Consider the following 22,259-nt stretch of genomic DNA (forward strand, 5'->3'; position numbering starts at 1 on the left):
TATGAGGATATGCATTAACACATTCAACACTGGCACACTGTAGTGTGTGTCATACACTGTGTTCACTTTATATTTGAATTATTCTGCATACAATGGTGCTTCTTAGGGTGGGATAGCAGGCTGTGTGGATGTATAAAAAAAAAAAAATACTGATATGATGAAAGAGTAAATGTCTGTTGGGCTCGAGAGAATTCCTTGGATGTCATTTTCCAGCATTCAAGCCAAAGTCTGTAGCGACTGAGTCCCTGTAGCATCTTAGGACGTGCTCAACCAGAAGCTTGGTGGCCAGTGGCTGCCATCTTCCCTGTTGTGCTGATGAGAAATGTCAGCCTGGGCTAAGGCCACTATTCAGGTCAGTCAGAGTAGTTACTTTTAGGGGGATTTGAACTTTTTGGTCCGAGGAGATGCTCCATTCTCAGCTTTAAGAAGTCCATTTTCATGGTGACCAACTGGTGGGCAGAGAGAGCAGGGACAAGTCAGAATATCTGCTATTACAGCACACATGAGAGAGTCACTGTGATCAGGGCAAATCCAAATATGCAGGGAATGACGAGGAAGAGAAAGTGCTTTAAGCCAGCAATCATGACCAGTCACATTCCTGATAATTACAATATTGTGTAACTGTTGTTTCGCACGTCTACTGTAGCTGCACTTTGAAACATGTTAGACGAGGTGTTCACACTCACGTGAGTCTCTCTTCAGTGGCCGTAAGGGTTGCTTTGTGGCAGCCTTCTTGCGAACGGCCTGTTCATGCCTGAACTCCCTCCAGCGCCTCAGCTGGAAGCGGATAAACTTCCAGAGTAGCCAAGATTGGGTCAGACATGCCAGCAGTAGAACAGTCATCCTGAAGTGGAGCGAGGCAAGAAGTGCTTGACATTGTGTGTCAAATTTATAAAATAACTTTCTAATGTGTTTTTTGCTTTGAAATTAGAAGAGTCATGTTTTGTCAATCAGATTACTGGCTTCATCCACCGTGACTTTATGTTGTAAAACTATAAAACACAAAAAATCCCTCATTTCTTTATGGGCATCAAGTGATTTTGACTGCATAGCAGTTACAGAAGCTGTAAGAAGTAATAGCAGTGCCACAAAATGAATTTCTGTCCACAAAAGTTGGACTTGAGTCATTTTTTCCATATTCTCCATATGCCTACATAAGGCTTTACCTTATCAGTACAGTGTTAAAGTTGCCCATCTCCAAATCCAGCCCCTGGTTCTCAGCGCGAGCCAAACCAAATCCAACAGCCAGAAACATTAGAGTCAAAGTAGCCATCCGTGTGAACACAAAGCTGACTGCCCAGAGGTCAAACCTGTGACACGGCACGCAGTGAAGTTATGGTCAATATAAAAAGCTGATCATCAAACAGAAGAAGGCCATTATAAAATGGAACGTAAGTGCTGAAAACACATGAAGCAACAGCCAGGGTACCACTAAGACCAGTGTTTGTGGTATGAATACGTCAATCAAACATAAACAAAAACAACAAAACATTAGACCCAGTGAGGGTACTTACGTTTTCTGATGGTTCTCATCAGTAAAGTAGAAGAGTCTGGCAATGTGGAAGCCTAGTTCTGACACATACTGGAGGAAGAGTAGTACCAGACCCACACGACTCAAACTGGTGAGAGATGTATAAGCGGTAGATTAGGTGAGAAGACAGAGCCAACAAAATAACAACAGAGCCATTTAAATACCTCTAAAGTCACCAAGTTATTCTGAAAGCGTAAGACATTACTGTCTTTTGGATTAAATCATTATTATTTTAAGTTTCTTTTCTCTTTATCCATACATAGTTTGCAAGTGCAAATTCCTTCCTTCAGCGGGATACGTACTTTAACAAATAGGCTGCAGAGATGTGTAGTAGATAAAGGGAGATGTACTGCAGCTGGCGAGAAATCTCCTCCTGAAAAACAAATAGCATTTATTTGCAAAGCTACCACAGTTTCAAATCCTGGAACCTTATGTTCTTTCTCAGTCTCTGTCTACTGCACATACATGCAGAACATACATAAACCGACACACACAGATGCACGTATGTACACCGCTTATCTAGTCACACTCTTAAACTGCTCCAGTTCCCAGGGCTTCCTTACTGACCTTGCGTACTTTCTGGAAGTAGAGTTCTGGCAGGGCATGCAGCCAGTAGGCCAGCTGAGTGAGGTAGAAAAACTTCACCTGAAACCTGGATCAGAAATATAGAGAAGTAAAAAAAACACCAAATGGAAAAATGTCGTGCTTCTCAAATGTGACGCAGTCTTACCTGAGGTGTATATGGGGATAGTTCTCCCACAGGCTACTGGGATGCAAGATATATCCTTCCTGTGTGGAAAAAACATTTAAAACTGTTGTTTATTTGTGTGTGTGTGTACCAAACCATAAACCCCCAGGCATCTTTCATATGTATATGTGTCATTTCCCTAGCTACTGTGGGTAGAGTAAAATGTCACTTACTGTAATGAGGATGTAAAAACTCCACACACTAGAAACCAAGTGAAACACACACAGTTGGCCCGACTCATTAAACTTTGTGTTCTTGCTCTTGGACAGGTGGAGACGCCGGTTTACTTTCTGCAACATGACAATACAACAGATCATGTGAATGCAGCAGTATTCACTCATAATGGGTGGCGTAATGACTCGTGTTATTGTCATGCACAAGGAAGTGTCATGACTGTACGAATAACTAGGACAAGAAAAGACACCAGATACTATTTATGGCTGCTGCTGAAAACCCTTCTCTGGAGAGATATTCTTTCAAACCCTCTGGAAACTGTGGTGATGGAGCTAAAATAAAACCCCATTCCTTCTCAGTGGCCTATTTCTAAACAGTGACACAACGGCTCATACTTTCAGGTGGCACAAATGCTACTCTCGTCCTGTCACCACAGCTCACAGAGAACTGAAGCAATTTCCAGCTGTTAACAGTAGGATTTAGTCAGCACACTGCTCAGTTCTATGTTTTTGATGTGGTCTGTTTAAACACGTCCCTCTAAGTTTCACAGTGCATCTGTATGCAAACACCTTTACAAAAAACATCTCGGTTTCAGTCTAATGACTTTGAATATAATTTATTTATAGCACACTTCTGTGTGACTGTGGGAACAGCAAACAGACCCGACATCTTTCATCTGTAGGTAACAACAAGTGACACATCATGAAATCAACATCCAACTTTGCTGATTATTGATTTTGGTAACACTTTATGTTATGGATCTGTATTTTCTAATAATTATTTTCTTTCTACTGATTCGTAGAAAGAAGACTATCAATTTGCAATAACTATAGGGAAAATAAAGTGTTAAACTGGTAAATGGGTATTTGTGTATTTCCAATTAGATGCTGCATAAAATATTTTAATGCAGGTCAGCTGAGAATGCAGGAACGAAGAATTGGTGCACAGGCAAACATCCAGTTGACAATATGGAAAATAAAATCAATAATCAGTGTATATTTGCATGCATTTGCCACGCTGAGAGAATACTTACATCCAGAAGATACTCCTGCACTACCGCATGGAGAATGATGGCGATGAAGAAATAGAAGAGGATGGTGGCACAGTCCTTCCATCCGTAATGGTAAAATGTCACCTCTCCCTCTAAGCACACACACAGGAGAGGTCAAACACATGTTTGCAGTCAGAGGTGTGTTAAACATCCTGGAGGAATTGTTTTTGTAATCACAATATAACCACAGTTGTGTGTGTTATACACAAGGAGAGCAAGGGCGGAGGTGAAAGTTGGAGTCAGTGAGTTAAAACGTGTCCTCAACTGCACTGCATACCTGGTGATAGTGTGGTGACGTTGTACTGAGGCTGAATGAACAATATGGCCGTCTTGGCTGTGGCCTGGAAATTAGAGGAGATAGTCATTAGCAACATATTCAGCGAACCTGTTAAATGCAAAAAAGTCGGTCATCGTTGACAGGATGTATATGGCTGTATGGCAGGTGTGTGTGTGTGTGTGTGTGTATGTGGAGGGCTTGAGAATAAGAGTAAGAATCCAGGCTTTTCAGAATATATAATGTTGTTTATATTGTCATTCCTCCCCGCCTGGTATTGTAATTAGCTGCTTGGAGACAGAATTCCTGAGGGAGTACAGCTGAGAAATCTGTCTGGCATGACAAGGCTTGTATTCACCTGGGATGTGGAAGCTGTAACAGAGCTTCCCAAAGTTATTTTCAAGCATCCCCGCGATGAGATGTAGTAGATAATGTTTCCCAAACTTTTTGGCTTGTGATCACTTTAAAACAAAGAGATTTTCACTTGTCAGATTGATTATTTCACGTATTTTTCTCTTTGCCATTCATTATTTGTTCTCAATCACCAGAATATAATGATCTAAAACTCTAAGATGTGATGGGCAGAGCATGACATACTGACTGAATAAATGTGAGCATAAAAAAAAACAAAACACATCCCTATAATGAAAAATATGAAGTCTCCCTGTGAATCCTGCTGATCCTGGGCCACTGGGGCACCAGTTCAACAAGTCACCAGTCACTCCTTGCACACCAAGTCCACAGATGACCTGTGAGCATCTCAAAGTTAAGACTAAATACGGCACAGTTCTCTTTTTTTTTTTCCTAAACTGTGTAAAATGAAGGAAATCCCCTGCTTATTTTTTGCACGACCAGCTGTGTAATCACAAGCAGGGTTCCGGAGTGAAACTTTGCTAAATGCCCAAGCGGCGGCCTGGAAATCTGCATGAGATGTAGTAGATGGGAAAATGTCCGCTTCACGAACATCTATTTAATTCATTAGCTGTATGTCAGTGGTGGATTCTTCCCAGATCAGGTAGTTTGTAGAGTCGATGAAACCACAGCAGCCAACAGCAGAAACTGAGATTGAGACGTGGCAGTTAACTAGTAGCATTAAGCTAGCAACGGGAAGCCTTACCGCTTCCGTTTAGTTTTTCAAAATAAAACCTACAATGACGGACGTTTACTGGTGCTGATGCTAACCAACAATGGTTCTTTTACTTTTACTACCCCGGCGTTTCCTGTATCGTTTTGGTTTTCTGTGAATATTGACACAAATTGGTATCAAAATGTTGCAGCGGAGTGGTTTTACTTAAAATTGGAACAAGACGTGATAAAGAGTGTAAAACATGTGCATTTTAGGAAAATAAAAGCAATATAAAGTAGCTGTTCAGTAGCCACATCTGCCTAAGCGAACAGGAGTTGTCCAGTTGTAGTCCAGTTTAAGTCCTGTGCAAATCCAAATGTGTAATTGCTGCTTTAGAAGTAGAAGTTTGAAGTTGCATTTTAAATCCTGTCGTAACTTTTCTAGTTCGCGTGGCGAACAGAGCAACAGTCATTGTTCACAAAAGTTGTCCAAAGTGCAGCAGATAGCCTCCACATCCACGGAACTGATTAATAGAAAGGTAAGACTCAACAAACTACACTTCACACTAAACAATCGTCCTTTCTACGGCGTCGGATCCACTTTAACACAGCTCCCGATCACATCGGACAAAGTGCAGGCTTCGCATCTTAAAACAGCTGAGAGAAGAAAAAGAGTTTCATCTCACCTCAAACATCAACCCAATCAAAATGAAAATCACCAAACTGAACACGATATCGGCATGGTTTTGAATGAGGAATTCCTGACTGAAGAAAGGATAACTCTTGTTTCTTCGGCGGAATGCCATGTTAACTCAATGGTGTTTGTCCTGTTATTTTATAAATCTGAATTTTCCTGACTACGAAGTTCAGGAGTCAACTTTATCGCCGGAGTGCGCATGCGCCTCGTCTTAAAGGGCCAGTGACATAAATACCTTCTTTGAGGCCATTTCCACAATAACATCAGTTCAGCAGTGCACCTTTCAAATAAGCAGCACGTTAACAATTCGACACAACAATGATTTAATTTGATGCCATAAATATGAAACCAGTTATCAAAATTGAAACAGACGAGCAAATGCTATTTATTGCTTATTTTAAAGCCACCAGTGGCCTTCACAGTTCAAAATGTCATAGAGGCAGTCACCTTGGTTCAACAGAAAACCCAGCATCGTTTCACTGCTTTGTTTTGTGGATTTCATCCCTTTTACAGAACAGTAATGAGCAAAAATGCATTTGTCATCTAGAAATAGCAATAAAGAAACACATAAAAAGTCACTACAAGTACCTCATATGCATCTTTTTTTTTTTACATATTATTACACAATAAACACTTGGAAGCTTTTTAAAGTAAGTGCCTGAGACATTTCTTTTCCAAAATATGGTAAATTCCAAAAACATTTCAGCAATTACATGGTCAACATGTAAATAAAGTTCAAACAACAAACACAGTTTTGCCAGGTTGACAGACTAGCCCTGTATTGCCAGTTGACATGATTATACAAAAGAATACAGGGGACTGGGAATTATTTTTTTCTTTATGGAAATAACAAAACAACCACAGCAAAATATGTATGATACAGAAGATATTTGTGCTTTTTAGAAGCCAACAAAACTCTGGCTTATGCTGTGAATTGGAAAAAAAACATGGCAACAATTTGAATGTCAGATATTTATTCCCACTTTAGACCTACAGTAAGAATAATTTCTCTACTCTCCCAACAGCTGGCAATTGTTAATGTGATTAACAGCATTTACAGGTTATAAGATAGTTACCAGCAACTGCCCGAGATCATAAAGCAGCTGCAACTGTTTCTAGTTATGTTTACTGATACAACTATCTAATTACTATCTGCACCGTTGTTTACCTGTGTTCACTTCATATCTTTTGAAATCCAATTGCTGCTGACAGAATGGAAAAATATGTTGTTGGCTGTCAAATAGAAGGTGTGTTTGAGCTCCTTAATTAGCTTTAATTATCTACTTAATGCCTGATGAAAACACTGCTGAAGGTGTCACCTCTGTGTATTCAGCATTGGAGCAATGCATTGCTTTTAAAATAGTTTAGAATTTGAGAAGAGGCTAGCCTAGTACTATCCCAAAGATGTTGCATATACGCTGGCCCACAGTGTACTAAATATATAGGCATACAGAGGTGAAATTTTCTGCCAGCCTTCTCATCCTACAGCACTGAAGAGATGAAAAGCAGTCTTTCAAAAAAGCTGGTGTGCTCCTTTAATGTTAGATAAGTTGCTGTTACTCTTTCCCTGATTTTGTCATCAGAAAGCTAGAATTTATCGTCTTCATCTCTTCGGGACATTATGAGCTGCCTCCTAGGACCTGTGAGATGTGGGACACTGGAGGGGGAGTCCAGCAGTCCAGAGTCCAACTTAGGAGTGGAAGTGCAACGCGGCCCGACCCGGCCTATGAGCCCACGGACATCTCTGTGAAGTGCTGGATCACTAGGGATGGAGTTAAGCCGAATGCCCTGGTCCAGACCCCCCATGTCCCGGTCCAAACGGGGGTTACTGGCGCTGCTGGGAGACTGAGGATCAGCACTAAAATACAGGGTTGAACTCGACTCTGTAGGGCAGAAATATGGCTCTGGACTGTCTCCAAACACAGACTTGCCCTCTGGTGAGCTCCGTTTAAAATCCGATGTAGGCGACTCCAGCGGGCTATCCATCTCCAGACTGTCATCCTCTTCTCCAGGATGTTCCGTCGATGTGGGTTCACTCACGCTCTGGAACTCATCCTTGCAGTCCGAGAGCGGTGCTAGGCTTTTCCCCTGAGACTCAGAGGTGGAGACGCCCTCGCAGCTGCCTCCTGCTGTGATAGTGGCACCTTCGTTACTTTTAAACTCTTGGTTGTACTCCTCCATGTCCAGTATGGCTGCAGCTCCACCGGCTCCGTAGGCTCTGTTGATCTTCCCTAGGTCTCCTGTTTTAAGGGCCAGTCGGATCAAGAGCCAGTGGTGATGGTAGCAAGGGCAGGCACTGTTAGGCTGACCCCCACAGGTACCTGGGTGCTCTAGCAGAGAACCAGCCACTCCTGAGAGGGAGAAGCTGCCATGGTTTTGAATGGAGGAAGCTGGTACACTTTTGTCCCCAAGAGAGAAGGACGACTCCCCCTGTTCTATACATGTGCTGCCCATGTGGTTGTGGTTCATACCCTGGGAGATCTCAGTTGACTTGGGATGTAAGAACCGGTAGTATAGCACAAGAGAGGAGGCACCTGGGAAGCACAGGACAGGGAATAGTTGATTTTAGGACATCTAATATGCTTTGATACACCTTACAGTTCATATACAGTATATAGTCTAAATCACAGTGAAACACATTGAATCTCAGTAAAAGCAGCATGTCCATCCTGGCTTCACCTAAAGTATCTGTAGTAGTATCTGTAACTAGACTTCTGACTTTCATTATTCAGCATTTGTGCCAAAAACTGATTTGAAGCAGTGACACCTGGTGGCCGACAAAACTAATAGCAGCTGTTACTAGGAGCAGAACCAAAGCCTTACAACACACAACAGATTTTAATACTGTGATATGTGGCAATACGTCCCAGAGGCCTATTTGTTATTAAATCTGTAACACTACTAACTTCAGGTCTCTGGAAATCTGCTAAACTAAGGCTCTGGAGCCCAAAAAGTGGTATTCAGGACCACCCTAGTGGAAATGTAGCCATACATAAGATTTAGCTTTTTAGTGGATATCACAATATTTCACTGAGACTCATAATCTGTGAAGCATTTGCTGAAGCACCAGTCATCGTGTTTGAAGCTTTAAACATTATTAGTCACATGTCATTCGTAATTAGATTTTTTTTTACTCCTAAAGCTCTGACACCTTATTTGAGTGTAAAGAGCTTTGGTACAGTACCATATGCAAAAATCTAAATTTATCAACCTCTGATTTTCTTACATAACTAATTGATTTGATATTCTATCATCCTAGTCTTTATTATTCTACTGTCAACATAAAAATCACCATTTATTTAGCATGTTCAGGTGTTTCAAAAATTTCTGATCAAGCACAATATGCTGCAGATGAACATTTTGGAACTGCTTTTCTGATTACATTTGTATTATTGCTATTATTTAATAAATAATGCTTAAATATCAACTGCTGCATTTAATCTAGAAATGCAGATCGTAGTGTGTTTTGCTTAAAATGACTTTTAACCTATGTGAATCATCATTGCATTTGTATTACTCACATACCACAACAAACTACACAGATCTAATTATAAACATCGAACTTAAAAACAAGTGAGACAAATCGATTGTGAAACACAGGGAGGTTAGATAGAGAGACTGACTCACCGAGGAGAAAGCTACACAGCACAGTGGTGGGAAGGGTCATGCTGTCCCATGATGCTTCGCTGAGGAAGTCGGAGGCAGCCAACAGCAGCGTGGCGTTCTCTATGAGCATGAACTGAGGTAGGAGAGAAGGTCACACCATCAGTCATCTGCAGAGAGCTTTACGTCAATGTACACTAAAAGACGCAGAGGAAAGGATGATAATGCACTTCATCTGCTTGTGTGTACTTATGTGTGTTCGTCTTTTGCCATGACACAGTGCTGTATAAAAACATATTGAAAAAAACCCCTAGAAGAATCAAACTGAAAAATGAAAACAGAAAAGCACATCTTACTGCATAAAAGCTGGCCATGCGGAAGCGAGAGGGTCCATCTTTGATGTTGAGAAACAGGAAGACGTGGACGAGCCCCATGACGCCGTTAAAAGAACGCCAACACCAGGGGCCGGTGCAGATGTCTGGTTGCTGTGATACCAGCCAGAAGGAGGCCGTGAGCCAGTGGAAACCTGGAGGTCAATGTAAAAATAGACTAGGAAGGCCAAGCGCAACAGAGGATCTATATACAGTCTTTATCATGCTGATGCAGAGGAGCAAGTGAAAATCTGGATTGAGATGCTGGAATACTGGGAGGATAATTACTTTAATGTGAATTACAGGAATAGAAATCTTTTTTATCAATCATAAATATTAGGTGACAGTGCACATAAGCATCTCTATTTGCATTTGTGTATTAGATTAGTACATTTAACACACCATTTCTCCTCCTTTCAAGGGGATCAAACTTAAGTTTCTGCTTATTGCTCACCTGCTACTCCACAGACCCACCAGTTAAAGACCCTGGCAAAAAACATTAGGCAAGTCACTCTGGCACCCAGCATGCCTGCCCTCCACACCAGCTGGCACAGCAGGGCTGCCGGAGGCATGGCCAGGTGGCCCGGTCGGATAAGACAGCAGGCTCTACTGTAAAGAACCAATGCCCAGGAAACGGACAGCACACACAGACCACAGCAATAGGCCACTAAAGGAAAAAAGAGAAAGATAGAGTACAAACAAATACGTTTCATAGATTGTCCATAAAGTAACAAGTGACCTGTCACAAACATCAAGTAGAACCAGGGATAAGTTACCTGGTGACATGATGCCCACATCAGTAGACAGCACAATATATGCCTGCAGCAGGCTCTGAGGCAGTGTGAGGATTAGGGCCTCGAGCAGCCAAAGGGCAGCAACATCTGCCTGCTGCATCACAGCAGCTCCAAGCTCTGCTACTGAACCCTGCATACGTAACACAGTCCTCATGCAGTCCCACAATCTGCCAGCAGAGGGAGATAGATAGAGAAACCAAAGAAGTGATACACTGTGATGAGAAGGTTTCAATGACAGAATGTGAACACATTTATATAGTGTGCTTTGATGGGCATGTGTGTCATGTTTATGGATGGTTTGTTTCCTGGATTAAACTCTAAAGACACTTTCTAAATATGTTAAATGTCCTGGAGCAGGAAAAATCTCACCTTTTGAAGATGCCCAAGTGCAGAATGTGTATAACAGAGAGGTAGCATCGCCTGTCATCACCATCGTCATAGAACCATTTTGCACTTAGCAGCTGAACTGCTGTCCCCGGTAAAAAGAGGCCGAGAGTGAAACCCGCCCACTGTGTCTCCTCATTCCAAAGATAAAACCCTATACAGTAGATCACTTTACACAAACAGATACAGACACACACATGCAAGGTGACGTAGGTATTTTGGGTTTCTCTCTCATATGATTATGACTTATCATACAGTTATGCAGATTTAAAGGAAGTTGTACAAACAATACTGAAAAGAGACCAGTCTTCAAGAAGTTAAAGAGCACGCACAACTTGCTGGAGGGGACTGTGCTTTCATTTAGGAGGAAGCTGCTTTAGTGAGATGATAAAAACACCTTCAAGCTTGAAGCAGAGTCTGATTCTGGGCTTTGGCCCAGCCTGCAATTATTTGTTTTTATATTAAAACCTAGACTTGTCAATGATCTGAAATGCATCAGTGTACAGATCAGTTTAACAAACTGCCATTTTTTTCTGTCCTTTGTTGAACCCCAGCAGCGCGGCGTATTTTTATCTGCTGGAAATGGTATATCAGCTAAAGACAATGTCATACTTTGTACACATCCAGTCACCTTGTCTCTCCTGCATCCTGCCCTTGCACCATTGATTTGCTTAGTCAGGAAATCATCATCCACTGTGTTTTAAATACAGACTCCAGATGTGCATTAACTGGAATACTAGTTAGTATTAAAAGTAACAATATGACTTAAAATTACAATATAATACCTCATTTTATCTTGTAGGTGGGTGGATGCAAGCTAAACCTATAAGCATTATTCCCATCCATACTACACACTGGCTCATACTGGCAGGTTGATAATTAGGGTTACATTTTTCATTCTGCTGAATGACCTCTGGATGACCAGGGGCCCCAGTCTGGCCAACCCAGCTGGACTAACAATGCATTGGTATTTAACTAGCATGGGAAAAAAACTGCAAATTCAGTAGTAAGGGCTGTGCTATAGTATCACCTTATGAATGGTGTCTAATGGGAGGCACGGCTGCTGCTGCTGCTGCTGCTGGAAAAGCTCCAGCACGGAGCATCCCAGCTGAGCAACAGCCCTCCCATTCATTATATCCAACGAAAAGAACCCACACACATTTACATGCACAGGATCTGCTCTGATGTTACCACGGGAGTCTGTTTCAGATCATGCGCCAGAAAACAAGCCCGCCCGCTACCGCTGGGAATTCAGTGCCCACTTACGAGCGCTCCGTTCGGCCACGATCACCAGCGCCGACGCGCCGAGCAGGACCGCCTGGCACCACGCTATCCAGCACCCGCTCCGCCGCGCCACCGACGGCATCCTGCGGGCGACAGCCTCCGCGGCGTTTATCATGAGAGGGACAGGTGGGAGCGAGGATAAACCGGAGACATCATCCTGGGCATCCGTCACTGTGGATCTGCATCCGCTCCCTTCTTCTCCCGCTGCCTCCCCCCCCCACCCGTCAACAAAGTGTGACGTCACAGCTCGGTGTTAAAGGGGCATCGGTTTACTGGCCTTCCTGCTGGATATGTTACTGTACCCGGCTCATATCCCCACACCTGACAGGCCTTCTCCACTTAATCCTTACTTTAACGATAAATGTTTGATATGTCTTACTTATATCCTGTCACTGAATTTGAATTTCCTCCCATTATAAGTGTTCTCTGGGTTTGGCTTTTATGAAGCGTTATTTAACACATACAGTCCAGTGGGATATTCTGCTTTCATTGCTTCCTCAACAGGTTAGGGTTTGCTGGGGTCTCCAGGGCATCAGGAGTGCATCTTTAATGCTGAAGATCTGCAAGGTGTCACATCAGTGGATGGTGTTTTAAACATTACATATGACCCTTTTATAATGCAAAGCTAGTGCACCATCACAGGAAGCACGTCTGTTGTTTTATGATATTTCATTGTCTTTACAAGATAAGATATATCTCCTTAAAGCGTTACAAGTCAAAGAAAAAACACAGCGAATCTGTTAAATGACTAATACTGAATCTGAAATACTGAAGTGTGCGTACAAAATAAGTAGCGGGACCTTATTGATATCAAGGGTAATTCTGTGATATGTTTTTTTCCAGGTTAAGGGGCTGACACAAACTGATAGTGAGCATCGCACGACTCATCACAGGATGTTTATCTACGTCAGCAATTCCTCACATCTGTGCACTACACGCACACAAAGCCATGTCTCTATGCTGCACATAAACAGCTGAGGTTTTCTCTATGTTGTCACTTTAACACTTTGCTAACTGACGTTGCATAGTCGCGTACGTTTACAGTAATTTTCACTTTAATTGAGAAACAGAAATACACACGCACACTCAAACAGAAACGCTCAAACCAAATTTAGTTTGCATGATCGTGTTTGTTGTTGTTCCTTGGAGCTGTTACAAAACAAATGCCACAAAATGTCAAATAACTGTGTCTTTATGCATTTAAGATCAATATTAATAGAACACAATAAATTAACAATATAGATAAAAAAAAAATCAAGTCACTGGTCCCAGGCTATGCTGGTAAAGTCTTAATTATTCATATGCTGCGTACATGCTAGTCTCTGTAGAGTATACACACTAGGCAATCCACAATTGACATTAGGCTTTATTTCAAACAGGGCTGTGACAGACAGCTGCTGAGTTGACCTATAAGGATTATATGGCTGGATTAGAACAGCTGTCTTAGGGCTCTGATATGCAGCCTGATTCTCGCTTTATGCTGGTTGAATGCAGAGGTAGAGGGCTGTGTGTATGCAGTTGAATAACAGAACACTCCTTTGCTGATGTGTAGATGCCGAGCTCAGTCTCCCCTCTGGCGCCATCATGTTGGCCTGAGGTGTGAGTCTTCATCTTGTGTATTAGATCAATAACATTCCCTTTGTCCATCTCGGCCTCTTCAGTCATCGCCTCAAACTGCTCTGCGGCCTCGCTCATGTCAAACCTTTCAATCTCAGAGTTGACTTGGTGTAGCTCCTCTGCTGAGTGTCTGTGAGAAGCCGAGGGGGAGAGAGGGCAGAAGCCTTGGAGGTGCACTTGAAGACTGCAGTAATGGAGATATGCACACAGGCAGTGCGGACACTGGTGAGGCCTTTCCCCAGTGTGGAGGCGTTTGTGGAGCTTGAGGTGGACAAACTGAGTAAAGCGCGCCGGGCAGATCTTACACTGGTAAGGCCTCTCACCTGAGTGTAGCCGCTGGTGAGTCTTCAAGTTGCTAGTGCTACTGAATCGTTTATGGCACACCTGCATCAAAACAGAAATAGGAGCGAATATGATTTTTTAACATATGGGACTGCCTTGTATAACTCAAATCTACTGCTTCTAGTCTTTTTCCAGCTGCATATTGGCCATGCAGCTTTGTGTATTTCCCAAAATGTAGAACTATGTCTTTAGTCATACCTTGCATTCATGTGGCTTCTCTCCTGTGTGAACCAGGTAGTGTTTCTGCAGGTGGGCCAGCTGAGTGAAGTTCTTGTTGCAGGTCTGGCACCTGAATGGACGCTCTCCACTGTGTACTCTCAGATGGACCTGAGAACAGCACGAGAGGGGAGAATTGTAATGTTCATACAGTAAAACTATGGTGTTTGGTTAATTCTGCCATTTCACCCACCCCTTTGTTAATATAATAAAGTGGAACTAACCTTGAGGTTGGACAGTTGCCCAAAGACTTTTCCACAGACGTTGCACTCATACCGGATCTTTCCATTCTGCCTAGTGAGAGGGTAAGACAAAGTCTTGTAGCCGATTATCTGCTCTCCTTCTTTGGCTTTCCTGAGGTCCATTGCATTCACAGTATTGCTCTGAGTCGCTGAAGTGGGTTTAGAAGGGATACAGTTAGAGGAGGCAGCCATGCCCACTGGTGGTGAGCATTCTCGAGGTGCAAGAGAGGACAGTGCTCCTTGTCGTGAGGTGATCATAGATGAGGCACTGGATGTGGATCGGTATTGTGAGGTCTGCATGGACACTGCTGGGAGGAGAGCATTTGAAATCTCTGAGGTCATCTGAGGGGATGCTGAGGTAGCTTGTCCTTTTGGGTTTGAGGTCCTTGTTCTCATGATGCACACTGGTTGGTGAAAGAATGAGGTCTTGTTTGGTATCAGATAGTGCAAGTGTGAAGTCTTTGGGTTCGTTCACTAGAGGGTGGAGGAGGCGTGCATAACCATCAAAAGGCAACAAATGAGATGATAGTGTAAAGTGAGGTTTCAGTCGATCACCATAAAATGGGTATGAATGAGGTAGAATGCTATTAAGGCCAAGTGAGTAGTGATGCAAAAGATAGGGAGCATGCTTTAGAGCAGGATGAACTTCATTGGGTGCAGACAGCTCTTGGTAATGTTTTGCTTTAACAGGGCCTTGACTGTGCTGAAAGCTTAAGTGCAAACCAGAGGAAACAGCACTACTTGGAGCTAGCCTTTTGGTAGCTGGAGGACCACAGGATGGCAGAGGTGCATATCTATGGCCATGGATGGATTCTGAATGAGGCTGGATTGGATAGATAACGCGAGGACATAGGGGAAAAACTGCTGAGAGGTTGGTTTGGGACAAAGGGCCATCTGGGTGTTTGGAAGAGATAGTCAGAGATTTTGAAGGTTCATCTCGTAAGATTTCTGACATGCTGTGCCCTCGTTTCCTTGTTGTCTTGTCCTGAGCTTGACTCTGTTCTGTGAGACAAATAAATAACAGAAAAACATCAAAAAAAGCTCCAGTAAAATTTGTATATTTTGTATAGTTGTAATTGTATGATCAGTTCAGTGACACATCCATGATACGGATGTATTCATGCGTGTATCCCTTGTTGAAATCACTATGCATCTTCACTTCCACATGCACGGTGTCTACTCTTAAATGACCTGTTGCTTTATGCTTTAAAGTTCAGAAGTAACAATGTGTGTTTTTAGTAGTTGTGTGTGCCCCTTGGACACCGGAAGTAAAACAATAGGCTTCTGATCAGGATACAGATAGCATGGGAGACAGGGGTCAGTGGATGCAGTATGTTATTTACATTAGAGGGCTGGTCAGTTGTAGTTGTTTTCTACAAGTAGGACAGGATATGCAGGAAAGGAAATTACTTTTATCTGCAAATGACTGATGAACTGCATATTAGACTTTCAAAAGTCCTAAAACATGCTTATCGGATGAAAAAAAAACTAGTCACAACACATAATGCACTTCCCCTCCTATATTTCACCTGAGTGAATTCTTCCATCTTATTCCCAGGAAGTCATGATATGAAACACACTCCAGAATAGACAAAGGGCACAAGCTGACAAAGAGAGGAAGACAAAATACAGAAGTATTTCATCTAATCTCTGACACAGTTAACATCAGCCCACCTAAAATACAGAGCACTCCTTATCTAAGTGTTACCCTTCCCCCTCTCTCTCCTAGGAGGGCAGCTCTCAGCAAACAAACAGTCGACACTCAGTGAGATATCAATCTGTCAGCAGGTCACCTTGTCAGGAAGTTCAAGTAGTTTCTGGAGTACTTCCTACCTCTTCCTCCTCAGGTCCAAATAAATAAGGGGAGTCGTGCCAGAATTCTGTCAGCACCTCAGACAGCCTCCTCCATGTGATGATGCCTGTGAGCTGTAAGCTGTGTGTGTGTGTGTGTGTGTGTGTGTGTGTGTGTGTGTGTGTGTGTGTGTATGTGTGTGTGTGTGTGTGTGTGTGTGTGTGTGTAAAATTAGTGTTTTGGTGTGTGCATGCAGTCTCTCTGTTGACATGGGCACCCTTTGTGCTTGTGAATTAAAATTAAATGATTTCTGTGTGAAAGAGCTGTCAGCTGTATTTCTATGTGAAGAAGAAAATGGGAAACCGAAGCACTGCCTAAAGTCCTGAAATTGGTTTCATCTTACTCGGGTACTAAGGCTACACCTGGAGACAGGCCCTCTCTGCTTTCAGGACTGTGCTCTCTTCCTTTGTGTCCTGCTTTAACAAAAGAGCTGTGGGTGTGACTGAGTAACTTCTTAAACACCCACACAAAGAGTGTGTCAGCCTGCCAACGTTTTGATTTTGATACTCCATAATGACAATACCTGCTAGAAATGTTTCAAAGTGTGGACACCGCATTGGTTTCTGTGAACACTTACACATATTACTACTACACTTACGCAATACTATACTTACCATTACTGTCAATAGCCAGTTGGCCCAATGGAGGGTAGTTGCAGCGCTGAGCAAATTCAGGGCAGTACCACACCAGAAGCTCCTGGCCTGGCTCAAGTGGTTTGATGGTGTAGAAGTAGATGTCCAAACCGCTCTGGCATGCAACCAGGTTCTGCTTCTCCACGGTACAGGCTGGGTTGACGTAGCGCATCCAGTTGCTCTGCTCCTCGTTCAAAGCATCCAGGATGTGGTGTAAGTGTCCCTCTGAGAACACCTACAGTGCATGAGACATAAGGAAACAAGAGCTATTTCAATTGACGATGACAAATCTATATTGTGAGATTGAGAGAGTTTGAAACCATGATGTCACAGGCTTCTCGCTGCCTTTATGGTAAATAGTGTACCTTCCTTCAGCTGATGTAGGTGCTGCCAGTCTGTCTGGCACGTTACAAAAGCAACACTAAATAAGAGTGTCACTGTATGACTGGATTGTTATATTGGTATACTGTTTCATCCATTGCTACTCTCATCTATCACCTTTGTGGTAGAATCATTATTGCATCACCCAATGATTGCTGACCTTTTAAAACGCAATTGAAATTCATATCCGTTGAAGAATACTACCTCCCTCTCTTTAGGTCTATAAAGCCAGGCATTCTGCAGTTTGAAACTGTGCGTTGAGTCATCGCTAAAATATATACAGATCATCTGTGTTATGACTGTTTCAGGTTTTGGTTAGGCTTGCATGAATTTAAGGTTGCTGACTCTAAACTGTAGAATTACACATGCTCGTGTGTAATGGAAGATGTCCGTGTGCTGCTGATTTGTAACATAACGATTCTCAGGCTCAAACCCACTTCCTTGATTAGTCAGTGTGAGAGTTTGTGAGTGTGGAGAAGCGCGGACATGTGTATGCTGTGTTTACTGGCAGTGATACCACTGCCGAGAGAAGCGGAGAAAGAAGAAGCGCTGTGTCACCAACCAAACAGCTGTGTGTGTGTGTGTGTGTCTGTATGTGACCTCAGGCAGCCTTGCACAGATCTGGCAAACACAATATGCATACATTTTAAAACATTCAAGCGGCATTTAAAGATACCCTAACCCAAGCATTGACAGAGAGAGTCATCTCTTCACAGGATGTACAACATTGACCACAACTGCTAACTTGTGCCACATGGCTGCCACAGCGTCATCTCCAGATGGAGATACAGGATGTAATCAGCTATAAAACAGAAAAAAAAAAAATTCACATGCAACGTATACAAACCTAGAGACATGCAGCTCACTTACCCTCCAGAAGTACTTCCTGTTAGCGTCTTTCAGTAGCATTTCATTGGTGTAGCTTTCCCCCACCAGAGGGCCAAAACGTGTCCCCTTAGGAATCAGCTCCTTACTGGTCACCCCAAGCACCTGTTCAACAAGGAGAACATGGGATCATCAAACAGAGTAGCCCACACATTGGAGGCCTGAGTAAGCCAAGCCAACTCTGACAAATCTGTAACAGACACAATTAGAAATTTGCCATGGTGTGACTGGATATGTTCCTTCCTTCACATGCTGAATATTTCATGAGCCAATCAACATAGTTATCATTAGTTTCTCTACCACATTAAAGTTTTACCGCTACTCTTGTTCAGGTACCTCCAGGTGTGAAACTCACCCCTCTCTCTCAAGCCTCCAGGGTGAGGAAGAGAGGATAAGGTGTCAAGGACACACCCCGGCCAGTCAACTGCACCTTGAGCTCTGTGTCCAAATCCCCCTAAAGCAGTGGTAATGTATTCTCTCTTTCATCTTGGAGCAATACTGACAATGTATGTAGCTGGATCCACCACAACATGTGTAGCCATACAGTTTAACTCCAGTTTATTCAGCTAGATTTACCCCTGCTTTCATTGGCTTTGTCTGATGGCTCCATTGAGCCCTTGTGTCACAGACTACTGTAACATATCCTGTTCTTTGCTGTCAACCATGCTCCAGACAGACCTGATTAGAAGGTCAAAGTGGTAGTGCAGGTATTTTACCGCAGACGCCTTGACTATTTCCTCTGATCTCACCTGACAAGCAGGTGAGGTCTACTGAAAGACATCTACAGAAAGATCTTTACCTCAATCCTCACATTACCTAAAATGCATGAGGAAATCTAACATATCTTTTTCAAGAACAGTCCACACTGGAATAATCTTTCAGCATCAATTTACCAAACTGTATGTGATTTCCTAGACTGTGTCAGCGCAGCATCCACTCTAATTGTCACATACTTAACTGGGAACAATATTTACAGTGTTGTCCATAAAATGGGTCTCAGTGCCTGAGCTTTGCTTTATGGTTTAATTGTGTGCTGGGACAAAGGGTTGAGAATCTAAGGTGGCTACAAATCTTAGAGACCTCTGGGTGATTGCTGAGGGGCGTAGCTATTGTCTCCTTCTTAGCCTCAAAGCATACACAGCAGAGAGGAAAAAGCTGAAATTAGACAACAACTTGTCAAGTGCTTCCTGCCCAAGAAGGGATGAGTGGATGGAAGGATGCTGGCGTAAGGACAGTTCTTTGTTGTGTACCTCTGTTGAGTTTTGGCGGCGTTTCACGGCCAGGTTTCTGGGTAAGGATCTCTCAGCTCGTGTCCTCCCGTGATTTTTGGTCTCTTCTTCCAGAGGTTGGTCTTTCACGATATAAGTGCACTTCTCCTCAAAGTCTGCCTCGCTCCATGATGTCATGTCTACATCCTTTGTCTCTGGCATCACTGCTGTGGTGACCCCCGTGCTTTGTGGTGACCTTTCTGAGGTTAACATGGCTGTGGTGCCCTGAGAGGAGGCCTACAGAAAACATTGAAACATTAGGTTGGGAAACATGCTGAAACATGTGCAATTTAAATTCCTCTAAAAAAACAAGATTTTTGTACCCCATATTTTCCTTTTAACTTTTCCTAACTATTCTACAAGCAAAAGCAAAGGGCGTCAAGATATATTTTGACATAGAGGATGCAGCAGCAACTTGTGGATGTAAGGAGGAAGAAAAGGGGCAGAGAATTTAACTTTCCCATCAACTGTAACTACCGGACAAACAAACTTCAAAGTGCACCATTCGTGTCTGCTGCCCTGTTGCCCCCACTGTCCCATACATCCTGTGACGCTCCAAATCACAGCCTCTGCGCTGTAAGGGAGGTTCCTGTGCACGTCAGCCCAAGAGCAGGACCACTTTCACAAGGAAACTGGCTCTCCCAGTGAATCGGCCAGATTTCCTCTGAACTGACTTCGGCTTGGCTCTCGGCCAGCTGTCTTTCTCTTTCATTCTGTCTATTTCAATCTCAATAAGGTAACTCAGCCCTCACGAAAACAAAGCACGCTTACTGACAGGATGAAGGTGCGAAGCGTAAAGTGAAAGAAAAGAACACTGAAGACCTGTAATTAAAAGACAATGCTCAGATATGTCTTTTCAGAACTTCCTTTTAAGGCTCATCAGTTTGGTTCTGAGATAGTGTCAGATAAGTTTTGTAGCTTGTAATAATTAATAACCACTCACGTGACTTGTGTTCCCATCTGATGACAGACTAAACTCAACTCAAAACAGAAAACTGAACAGATGTAAAACTGTTCCCATATTTCCTTAATTGTTTACTATTGTACATATCTTTATTTATTTTACTGCATTTTAACTTTCATTCTAAAATGGCAAAGCTGTTCTTCCCCAATAACAAATCCTTCAAAAGTTGCACAGTAATATGTTTATATGCACATGAATGCTGCGATAACAAAATGTGTGAATCTACTCTCAGGAAGAAAAAAGAAGCGCAAATAAAAGTAAAGAGAGAAGAGATTTATGGACAACATTTCACTCTACTTTTCTCTGAAGTGTGTCACCACAGCTGATTCAGAATGACTCTGTCACAAGTCACACCGAAACCACTGAACTTAGTGACAAAGCAGAAAATATGTTCTGAAAATCAAGAACTGAGTCAAACGCACACATCTGTGTCTCCACAGGTTGACTCTAGAAAGCACTCTTCATCTCAGTGTGACATAACGTTTTCCAAGTCAGCGCCGTATTGCAATAAGACAAATAAGTAATTAAACTAAAACAAAAACACAGCTCTTACTGGTAATCTAGCATGATCAGTATCATAATGATCATTCGCGACGGATGTTGCACACTTACTGTGAAGCCTTGTGAGGAGCCACACATATGGCAGGCTGTCTGTGCCCTCCTTGAAAGCTTGAGTGTCTATGAGCAACCAGTGGCTTCTCTCTGGCTCTTGTCCTTTCTCTCTCAGTCTCTCGCCCAACCTCAGTATCCTGTGTACCTGCGTGTGACCAAGTGCGCAGCCGAACACTGAGTGTGTGACTCTTTCTCTTGCTTCTTACATGGGAGGAGGGAAGGTGTGTGTGTTTGATAGAGAAAGAGACAGACAGATACACTCCCTTTTCCTCCCCTGCTCCCTCCCCCCTGCTCCCCTTTGCCTCATGACTCCTCCTTGGAGAGTGTTTATGTATGTATCACTGTCTTGCCCGGGGGCGTGAGCCTTTCTCCGGGGGGGGCTGACTGTCACACAGCTATGTCCGGACCAGACAAATGCATCTTCATTGTCTGACAGTGACCCACTCCATCTTCAGGTGAGGAGAAGGCATACTTGTGTTGTGTTCGGAAGTCAGTGACACAACACAGTGGAGATAAGATCTGTTATTGCACATGTGAAGTGTGAGGTGAGATTCAGAAGGTTTTCAGTTTATCTGAAGCTTTTGAGCTGTCATAAAAGTTGATTAACACCAAACACAATTTTCTTCTTTTTCAATTATAAAGAAATTAAATAACTAACCAGTTTTAAACTGGTGTGTGCATTAGTGTTGCCTGTTCCATTCATTAATACAGTTGGCTCATAGTTGGTTCTGAAAATGAGGAAGCAATTGAGGAAGTGTAAATACTTATCGTATGCATGTGCTTATAAAAAATGTTACCTATTAAGTGCAGTGATGCTGCAACATAAAGCTGTGCTATTAACTACCAGTCACTATAAGAACATGTTTATACAAATTGGTGAGTGCAGTACTGTTCAGAGTGTGTTTCCGGGTGCATACAGGAGGTTTTTTTATTCTGCATTTAACCCCCTTCAGGAGACTTGTGTCCAGCTGTCCCTCTAGTGTGCGTACTCACGTCACACTGTAAGTTTACCTGCAGCCAAGCTTTCAGCTCAATCTGCTCACCTCTTGTTCATTTTTTCCTAAAGGCAACAGTTGTCTTGGCACCACGCCCATCAGCTCAAGAATTGTCTGAATTTTCAGACCCAGCGCCCACGCGAAACATAGGATGATCAACACTTTGGTTGCACGTCTGTGAGCCTTATAGGTGCACTGCAGTGTGTCGAGCAGATTCTCTTCCCCTCAGCCTCCTTGTCTTGTGGTGTTTTGACCTTCTTTTCATGCTTCCTGTCCC

At 42.9% G+C, this 22,259-nt stretch overlaps 3 protein-coding genes across 3 annotated transcripts; all 3 read right to left on the reverse strand.

The window, feature by feature from the left end:
* Positions 1 to 49: 49 nt before the first annotated feature.
* tram2 (translocation associated membrane protein 2) lies at positions 50 to 5,726 on the reverse strand. The gene is made up of 11 exons (XM_026342007.1): positions 5,530 to 5,726; positions 3,782 to 3,845; positions 3,487 to 3,596; positions 2,453 to 2,569; positions 2,262 to 2,320; positions 2,099 to 2,183; positions 1,834 to 1,904; positions 1,515 to 1,619; positions 1,167 to 1,310; positions 687 to 844; positions 50 to 449 (listed from the first exon to the last, which is right to left on the reverse strand). The coding sequence occupies exons 1-11, from the start codon at positions 5,647 to 5,649 to the stop codon at positions 373 to 375; spliced, it is 1,110 nt and encodes a 369-aa protein (XP_026197792.1). The 5' UTR covers positions 5,650 to 5,726; the 3' UTR covers positions 50 to 372.
* Positions 5,727 to 5,881: 155 nt separating this feature from the next.
* Positions 5,882 to 12,154, reverse strand: xkr5a (XK related 5a). The gene is made up of 7 exons (XM_026340795.1): positions 11,959 to 12,154; positions 10,678 to 10,861; positions 10,291 to 10,475; positions 9,969 to 10,181; positions 9,500 to 9,669; positions 9,168 to 9,279; positions 5,882 to 8,074 (listed from the first exon to the last, which is right to left on the reverse strand). The coding sequence occupies exons 1-7, from the start codon at positions 12,089 to 12,091 to the stop codon at positions 7,128 to 7,130; spliced, it is 1,944 nt and encodes a 647-aa protein (XP_026196580.1). The 5' UTR covers positions 12,092 to 12,154; the 3' UTR covers positions 5,882 to 7,127.
* An 866-nt stretch (positions 12,155 to 13,020) lies between these two features.
* On the reverse strand, positions 13,021 to 21,187 carry prdm1c (PR domain containing 1c, with ZNF domain). Its single transcript, XM_033325898.1, is given in 8 exon segments — positions 13,021 to 13,977; positions 14,134 to 14,262; positions 14,376 to 14,669; positions 14,671 to 15,395; positions 16,860 to 17,112; positions 18,129 to 18,248; positions 19,394 to 19,648; positions 20,988 to 21,187. Coding segments are annotated over 8 exon segments (2,361 nt in total). The 5' UTR covers positions 21,015 to 21,187; the 3' UTR covers positions 13,021 to 13,419.
* Positions 21,188 to 22,259: the final 1,072 nt, after the last annotated feature.

The sequence above is a fragment of the Anabas testudineus genome, chromosome 24, assembly GCF_900324465.2.
Source record: "Anabas testudineus chromosome 24, fAnaTes1.2, whole genome shotgun sequence".
In the NCBI taxonomy this organism is placed as follows: domain Eukaryota; kingdom Metazoa; phylum Chordata; class Actinopteri; order Anabantiformes; family Anabantidae; genus Anabas; species Anabas testudineus.

What these genes read in the sequence shown, in the direction of transcription:
- xkr5a (XM_026340795.1), bottom strand. Translation starts at nt 12,091, where the DNA reads ATGATAAACGCCGCGGAGGCTGTCGCCCGCAGGATGCCGTCGGTGGCG. An exon ending in GTGGGTCTGTGGAGTAGCAG is followed by an intron (nt 9,670 to 9,968) that starts GTGAGCAATAAG and finishes ATTGACCTCCAG; the next exon opens with GTTTCCACTGGCTCACGGCC. An exon ending in GCATGGCCAGCTTTTATGCA is followed by an intron (nt 9,280 to 9,499) that starts GTAAGATGTGCT and finishes CTCCTACCTCAG; the next exon opens with TTCATGCTCATAGAGAACGC.
- tram2 (XM_026342007.1), bottom strand. Translation starts at nt 5,649, where the DNA reads ATGGCATTCCGCCGAAGAAACAAGAGTTATCCTTTCTTCAGTCAGGAA. An exon ending in GATGAGAACCATCAGAAAAC is followed by an intron (nt 1,311 to 1,514) that starts GTAAGTACCCTC and finishes GCCGTGTCACAG; the next exon opens with GTTTGACCTCTGGGCAGTCA. An exon ending in GCCACTGAAGAGAGACTCAC is followed by an intron (nt 450 to 686) that starts GTGAGTGTGAAC and finishes TCTGCCCACCAG; the next exon opens with TTGGTCACCATGAAAATGGA.